Source organism: Notolabrus celidotus, chromosome 6 (genome assembly GCF_009762535.1).
Source record: "Notolabrus celidotus isolate fNotCel1 chromosome 6, fNotCel1.pri, whole genome shotgun sequence".
Taxonomy (NCBI): Eukaryota; Metazoa; Chordata; class Actinopteri; order Labriformes; family Labridae; genus Notolabrus; species Notolabrus celidotus.
Genome location: NC_048277.1, coordinates 38688227 through 38696790, shown reverse-complemented (window position 1 = coordinate 38696790; position 8564 = coordinate 38688227). Strand labels below are relative to the sequence as shown.

At 50.6% G+C, this 8564-nt stretch overlaps 1 protein-coding gene across 1 annotated transcript in view; it reads left to right on the top strand.

Moving 5' to 3' along the window:
* The window catches only part of LOC117813929 (sodium channel protein type 4 subunit alpha B-like), a 34517-nt gene extending 26076 nt beyond the window's left edge, over positions 1–8441 (top strand). Inside the window, exons 28-31 of the mRNA XM_034684988.1 lie at positions 162–774; positions 4241–4385; positions 4471–4542; positions 5808–8441. Coding sequence (XP_034540879.1) covers positions 162–774; positions 4241–4385; positions 4471–4542; positions 5808–5975 — 998 coding nt within the window. The 3' untranslated portion in view covers positions 5976–8441. The remainder of the gene's footprint in view (positions 1–161; positions 775–4240; positions 4386–4470; positions 4543–5807) is intronic.
* The last annotated feature ends 123 nt before the right edge of the window (positions 8442–8564 follow it).

Sequence of the window (8564 nt, the reverse complement as noted above, 5' to 3'; positions counted from 1 at the left end):
TCTGAGCCTATAGCAGTCTGAGTCTATAACAGTCTGAGCATGTAGCAGTCTGAGCATGTAGCAGTCTGAGCCTATAACAGTCTGAGCATGTAGCAGTCTAAGGCTATGATGTGTCATGTTTGTCATGTCTGTGTAATCAGATGTCTTTTTTCTCCCCTCAGGTCTGTTCCTCGCTGACCTCTTTGAAAAGTATTTTGTGTCACCTCCTGTTTTTTCCTTGCTCCGATTGGCTTGTGTTGCTCGGGTGATTCATCTGATTCCCCGGACCAGGGGGATCAGGAAACTGGCCTGGGCCTTGTTAATGTCACTTCCTGCCATCTTTAACATCAGCCTCCTCTTCTCCATCCTGACGATCAGCTACTCTGTCTTTGGCATGTTTAACTTCGCCTACATGCAGAGAACGGCTGGGATCGATGACATGTATAACTTTGAGACATTTTGGAACAGTCTGATCTGTTTAGTGATGACCTCGCCCTCCTCTACGTGGGCTGGTCTGCTCTTACCCATCATGGACACGCCCCCTGACTGTGACCCTCTCATGGAGCACCCAGGACTGATGGACACAAGTAACTGTGGCAATCCAATGGTCGGCATTGTCTTCTTCGTCACCTTCATCATCCTGTCCTCCTTACTGCTGGTTCACCTGTACATCGCAGTCCTCCTGGAGACCTTCAGTCTAAAGAACCCGGGGCACCCGAGTGACCGGGACCTCGACATGTTTTATAACACCTGGAGGAAGTTTGACCCCGACGCCTCCCAGTGCATACAGTACAGGTGAGTCCGAAAACCCGAGTGTACAGACGGGTCTACAACCTGAGAGTACAGGCGGGTCTACAACCTGAGAGTACAGGCAGGTCTACAACCTGAGAGTACAGGCGGGTCTACAACCTCAGAGTACAGGCGGGTCTACAACCTGAGAGTACAGGCAGGTCTACAACCTGAGAGTACAGGCGGGTCTACAACCTGAGAGTACAGACGGGTCTACAACCAGAGAGTACAGGCGGGTCTACAACCTGAGAGTACAGACGGGTCTACAACCTGAGAGTACAGGCGGGTCTACAACCTGAGAGTACAGGCAGGTCTACAACCTGAGAGTACAGGCGGGTCTACAACCTGAGAGTACAGGCAGGTCTACAACCTGAGAGTACAGGCGGGTCTACAAGCTGAGAGTACGGGCGGGTCTACAACCTGAGAGTACAGGCGGGTCTACAACCTGAGAGTACAGGCAGGTCTACAACCTGAGAGTACAGGCGGGTCTACAACCTGAGAGTACAGGCGGGTCTACAACCTGAGAGTACAGACGGGTCTACAACCTGAGAGTACAGGCAGGTCTACAACCTGAGAGTACAGGCGGGTCTACAACCTGAGAGTACAGGCAGGTCTACAACCTGAGAGTACAGACGGGTCTACAACCTGAGAGTACAGGCAGGTCTACAACCTGAGAGTACAGGCGGGTCTACAACCTGAGAGTACAGGCGGGTCTACAACCTGAGAGTACAGGCGGGTCTACATCCTGAGAGTACAGGCGGGTCTACAACCTGAGAGTACAGGTTAGTCCGAAAACCTGAGTGTACAGACGGGTCTACAACCTGAGAGTACAGGCGGGTCTACAACCTGAGAGTACAGACGGGTCTTCAACCTGAGAGTACAGACGGGTCTACAACCTGAGAGTACAGACGGGTCTACATCCTGAGAGTACAGGCGGGTCTACAACCTGAGAGTACAGGCAGGTCTACAACCTGAGAGTACAGGCAGGTCTACAACCTGAGAGTACAGGCGGGTCTACAACCTGAGAGTACAGACGGGTCTACAACCTGAGAGTACAGGCAGGTCTACAACCTGAGAGTACAGGCGGGTCTACAACCTGAGAGTACAGGCAGGTCTACAACCTGAGAGTACAGACGGGTCTACAACCTGAGAGTACAGGCAGGTCTACAACCTGAGAGTACAGGCGGGTCTACAACCTGAGAGTACAGGCGGGTCTACAACCTGAGAGTACAGGCGGGTCTACATCCTGAGAGTACAGGCGGGTCTACAACCTGAGAGTACAGGTTAGTCCGAAAACCTGAGTGTACAGACGGGTCTACAACCTGAGAGTACAGGCGGGTCTACAACCTGAGAGTACAGACGGGTCTACAACCTGAGAGTACAGGCGGGTCTACAACCTGAGAGTACAGGCGGGTCTACAACCTGAGAGTACAGGCGGGTCTACAACCTGAGAGTACAGGCGGGTCTACATCCCGAGAGTACAGACGGGTCTACAACCTGAGAGTACAGGCGGGTCTACAACCTGAGAGTACAGGCGGGTCTACAACCTGAGAGTACAGACGGGTCTACAACCTGAGAGTACAGGCGGGTCTACAACCTGAGAGTACAGGCGGGTCTACAACCTGAGAGTACAGGCGGGTCTACAACCTGAGAGTACAGGCGGGTCTACATCCTGAGAGTACAGGCGGGTCTACAACCTGAGAGTACAGGTTAGTCCGAAAACCTGAGTGTACAGACGGGTCTACAACCTGAGAGTACAGGCGGGTCTACAACCTGAGAGTACAGGCGGGTCTACAACCTGAGAGTACAGGCGGGTCTACAACCTGAGAGTACAGACGGGTCTTCAACCTGAGAGTACAGACGGGTCTACAACCTGAGAGTACAGACGGGTCTACAACCTGAGAGTACAGGCGGGTCTACATCCCGAGAGTACAGGCGGGTCTACAACCTGAGAGTACAGGCGGGTCTACATCTCGAGAGTACAGACGGGTCTACAACCTGAGAGTACAGGCGGGTCTACAACCTGAGAGTACAGGCGGGTCTACAACCTGAGAGTACAGACGGGTCTACAACCTGAGAGTACAGGCGGGTCTACAACCTGAGAGTACAGACGGGTCTACAACCTGAGAGTACAGGCAGGTCTACAACCTGAGAGTACAGGCGGGTCTACAACCTGAGAGTACAGGCGGGTCTACAACCTGAGAGTACAGGCGGGTCTACAACCTGAGAGTACAGACGGGTCTTCAACCTGAGAGTACAGACGGGTCTACAACCTGAGAGTACAGACGGGTCTACAACCTGAGAGTACAGGCGGGTCTACATCCCGAGAGTACAGACGGGTCTACAACCTGAGAGTACAGGCGGGTCTACAACCTGAGAGTACAGGCGGGTCTACAACCTGAGAGTACAGACGGGTCTACAACCTGAGAGTACAGGCGGGTCTACAACCTGAGAGTACAGGCGGGTCTACAACCTGAGAGTACAGGCGGGTCTACAACCTGAGAGTACAGGCGGGTCTACATCCTGAGAGTACAGGCGGGTCTACAACCTGAGAGTACAGGTTAGTCCGAAAACCTGAGTGTACAGACGGGTCTACAACCTGAGAGTACAGGCGGGTCTACAACCTGAGAGTACAGGCGGGTCTACAACCTGAGAGTACAGGCGGGTCTACAACCTGAGAGTACAGACGGGTCTACAACCTGAGAGTACAGACGGGTCTACAACCTGAGAGTACAGGCGGGTCTACATCCCGAGAGTACAGGCGGGTCTACAACCTGAGAGTACAGGCGGGTCTACATCTCGAGAGTACAGACGGATCTACAACCTGAGAGTACAGGCGGGTCTACAACCTGAGAGTACAGGCGGGTCTACAACCTGAGAGTACAGACGGGTCTACAACCTGAGAGTACAGGCGGGTCTACAACCTGAGAGTACAGACGGGTCTACAACCTGAGAGTACAGGCAGGTCTACAACCTGAGAGTACAGGCGGGTCTACAACCTGAGAGTACAGGCGGGTCTACAACCTGAGAGTACAGGCGGGTCTACAACCTGAGAGTACAGACGGGTCTTCAACCTGAGAGTACAGACGGGTCTACAACCTGAGAGTACAGACGGGTCTACAACCTGAGAGTACAGGCGGGTCTACATCCCGAGAGTACAGGCGGGTCTACAACCTGAGAGTACAGGCGGGTCTACATCTCGAGAGTACAGACGGGTCTACAACCTGAGAGTACAGGCGGGTCTACAACCTGAGAGTACAGGCGGGTCTACAACCTGAGAGTACAGACGGGTCTACAACCCGAGAGTACAGGCGGGTCTACAACCTGAGAGTACAGGCGGGTCTACATCTCGAGAGTACAGACGGGTCTACAACCTGAGAGTACAGACGGGTCTACAACCTGAGAGTACAGGCGGGTCTACATCCTGAGAGTACTTGCGGACACTGACCACTAACTGTCCTCTGTCCCACAGTGATCTGTCAGATTTCTGCAGTACTCTGAAGGACCCGCTGAGGATCCCCAAACCAAACTCCATCAGACTGATCCACATGGATCTGCCACTGCTGCCTGGAGACAAGGTCCACTGCAAGGACATTCTGCTGGCTCTGTCCACACAGGTCAAACCACCTCATTACGAAATACTAGAACTGCTACTACCTGTAATTATTATCATAACAGTAATCATTATTTCTTTCTGTGCAGGTGTTTGGTGACTCAGTGGATGTGGAGACTCTCAAAACCAGACTTGAAGAAAAGTTTGCAACCAACTCCAAGGTTTGTTATTCCTCTAGTCTGTTCTGACCATGAGCAGAGACCTCCAGCAGGACCAGACTCATGTTGGACACACATCTGCTGAGACCGTGTTGGAGAGAGGGATAGAGGGAGATGAAGAGAGAGAGAGAGGGGGGTGAAATATCGGGGAGATGGATAGTAGTAGTTGTAGCAGCTGGAGTCTGGACCACGTCCACAGCAGCAGAGATCCAGAGGAACCTACGAGACAAGGGAGCTCAGGGACTCCAGAAAGGTCTATGGTTAGTAACTTTAATGGGACAGGAAGAGTTAAAGTGAGAGACAGGCAGAGAGAGGAGAGAGAGGGAAAGACAGGATCCCAGTGTGTCAGTCTAAGCCTATATCAGCATAACTAAGACCTGGTCCAAGCCTGATCCAGCTCTAACTATAAGCTTTATCAAAAAGGAAAGTTTGAAGCCTACTCTTAAAAGTAGAGAGGGTGTCTGCCTCCCGGACCCTGACTGGTAGATGATTCCAAAGGAGAGGGGTCAGATAGCAGTTGGGACTCCTTTACTTAGACTTCATGGGGGGCTTTAGGGCTCCCTTACTTAGACTTCATGGGGCGCTTTAGGGCTCCCTTACTTAGACTTCATGGGGGGCTTTGGGGTTCCCTTACTTAGACTTCATGGGGGGCTTTGGGGTTCCCTTACTTACACTTCATGGGGGGCTTTGGGGTTCCCTTACTTAGACTTCATGGGGGGCTTTAGGGCTCCCTTACTTAGACTTCATGGGGGGCTTTGGGGCTTCTTTTCCTAATCTTCATGGGGGGCTTTGGGGCTCCCTTACTTAGGCTTCATGGGGGCTTTGGGGCTCCCTTACTTAGGCTTCATGGGGGCTTTGGGGCTCCCTTACTTAGACCTCATGTGGGGCTTTGGGGCTCCCTTACTTGAACTTCATGTGGGGCTTTGGGGTTTCCTTACTTAGACCTCATGTGGGGCTTTGGGGCTCCCTTACTTAGGCTTCATGGGGGCTTTGGGGCTCCCTTACTTGAACTTCATGTGGGGCTTTGGGGTTCCCTTACTTAGGCTTCATGAGGGCGCTTTGGACCATGAACCACGTGGTCACATTAAAACAGTCAAACCTGATGATGTGTTCAGTTTTAGTTTTCTATGAAGAAACGTTTGTAGACCAGCGTAGGTTGTCTCTGTCATCACAGTTCAAAGGTCAACACGTCTGAGTTTTCACCACATGTTTATTTTAACAGTGTTATCATGGTACCAGAGCTGACAGGTGGTCTCTGTTCCCTGCAGGTGTCCTGTGAACCCATCAGCAGCACTCTGCAGAGGAAACAGGAAGATGTGGCAGTGACAGTGATCCAGAGAGCGTTCAGGAAACGCCTCCAGCAGAACGCAGACGGGGCGGGACAGTCTGCGGGTGGTGCTGAGGGTGGTGGTGCTGAGGGTGGTGCAGATGTTTAAGATTCTGACTAAGCTGCAGAAGACCAGGTGACTTCCTGTCAGGAGAGTGTTAGGAGTCATGTGACCAGGTTTTACACACTGAGACACAGCTGTCGTCTTCATATCAAGACTAACTCCAATTACGCCAATCTCCTATAACTAACAACCCTCATCGTATAACCTTTATTACCATGTTCATGTTCTCATAACCATGCTGCTGTAGTGACTCAAATATAAGATTCTGCAAAGTGAGTGTATCCTTCATGACGGAGATCAGGCGTCACCGCTGCAGCGCTAAAAGGAGGAAAGATGGAGAGACACGGGGAGCGGAGGACAGTAACTGCTGAGGCGGAGAGACGCCGCCGTAATCCAGAGACGTTAGCCGACCGTCACACAGTCAAGAGAGAGAGAGTACTGTCCAGAGACCACGAGTGGATCCAGACCGTCTTAGAGGAGTACAGAGCCTCATCCACCCGACACACCACAGCGTGTTATTACAGCAGGAGTATTGATACCTGAGTGCATCACTGACAGGGTCCTTTTTATTTCATTGATTATAGATTATCGTTCGTTCAAAGACTACAAACATTAGCTTCATTCAGCGTGGGATCTTAGTCATGTAGTCTTGATGGAGGGGGGGCCGTCTGATCGGCAGTGTGGTCTTATATTAGGGTCATTATGGTGACATCATCATTATAAATATGTTCATGTGAGTCAGAGCTGAGCAGCTCCACTAACTCTGTCTTATATCATCACAAACAGTGCGTCAGTTTGTTAGCCTACAGCTAAGCTAAACGATAACATCAACCATATTTAATCAACAGTGTTTACCATTATTTAGAATCACAACATGCTAACACTTATACCCTCCCAGTTTAGATTCTTCAACTCTCACCATTCAGGAATGAAGCGCTGATCGTGTCTTTACATCGGCTTTAAACGTGACTCACTCACACGGAGGATCTGATTCAGGTTACAGTGAGAGACAGGCAGACAGGAGAGAGAGGGACAGACAGGATCCCAGTGTGCCAGTTCCCCCAGCAGTCTAAGCCTGTAGCAGCCTGAGCTTGTAGCAGTCTGAGCCTGTGCCAGTCTGAGCCTGTCGCAGTCTAAGCCTATAGTAGTCTAAGCCTGTCGCAGTCTAAGCCTGTCACAGTCTAAGCCTGTTGCAGTCTAAGCCTATAGTAGTCTAAGCCTGTCGCAGTCTAAGCCTGTCGCAGTCTAAGCCTGTCGCAGTCTAAGCCTATAGTAGTCTAAGCCTGTCGCAGTCTAAGCCTATAGTAGTCTAAGCCTGTCGCAGTCTGAGCCTGTCGCAGTCTAAGCCTGTCGCAGTCTAAGCCTGTAGCAGTCTAAGCCTATAGTAGTCTAAGCCTATAGTAGTCTAAGCCTGTCACAGTCTAAGCCTGTCACAGTCTAAGCCTGTCACAGTCTAAGCCTGTCGCAGTCTAAGCCTATAGTAGTCTAAGCCTGTCACAGTATAAGCCTGTCACAGTCTAAGCCTGTCGCAGTCCGAGCCTATAGTAGTCTAAGCCTGTTGCAGTCTGAGCCTATAGCAGTCTGAGCCTGTAGCAGTCTGAGCCTGTCGCAGTCTGAGCCTGTCGCAGTCTGAGCCTATAACAGTCTAAGCCTGTTGCAGTCTAAGCCTGTAGCAGTCTGAGCCTATAGCAGTCTAAGCCTGTTGCAGTCTAAGCCTGTCGCAGTCTGAGCTTGTCGCAGTCTAAGCCTGTAGTCTAAGCCTGTAGCAGTCTAAGCCTATAGCAGTCTAAGCCTGTAGCAGTCTGAGCCTATAACAGTCTAAGCCTGTTGCAGTCTGAGCCTGTTGCAGTCTAAGCCTGTTGTAGTCTGAGCCTGTCGCAGTCTGAGCCTATAACAGTCTAAGCCTGTAGCAGTCTGAGCCTATAACAGTCTAAGCCTGTTGCAGTCTGAGCCTGTTGCAGTCTAAGCCTGTTGCAGTCTGAGCCTGTTGCAGTCTAGGCCTGTCGCAGTCTAAGCCTATAGCAGCATAACTAAGACCTGGTCCAAGCCTGATCCAGCTCTAACTATAAGCTTTATCAAAAAGGAAAGTTTGAAGCCTACTCCTAAAAGTAGAGAGGGGGTCTGCCTCCCTGGACCCTGACTGGTAGATGATTCCAAAGGAGAGGGGCCTGACCTCCCATACTACTGTTAACATTGTTGCTATCATTGATTTCAAATGTTTACCCTTTGAAACTTCAGATCTGCCTCTCTGCAGTAACAGTGTTGAGTTCATGTGACAGTCACAGCTGGGATCTTTCAGAGCTCTGCTGCTAAATGTTCATCATGTAGAAGAGAGCATGCTAATATCTTAGCATGTTAGCATCAGATGAACCCTCTGTTCTTTTCACATGCTCGTGTTTTTATACTTCATGTTTTTATACTTTAAGTTTTCTGATGTATTATTTTGTGTAAACTGTATTTTCTTTTAACTGTACTAAAAAACAGACTCAATAAAGGGAGCTCTGTACGCTTCATGTCTGACATTTTTTAACTACAACAGAAGAGTCTTCATACGTTGGGACAGATCTGATCCTAACCCTTCATACGTTGGGACAGATCTGATCAGGATTGCCTGTGCTGTTAAAGACTTTGTAC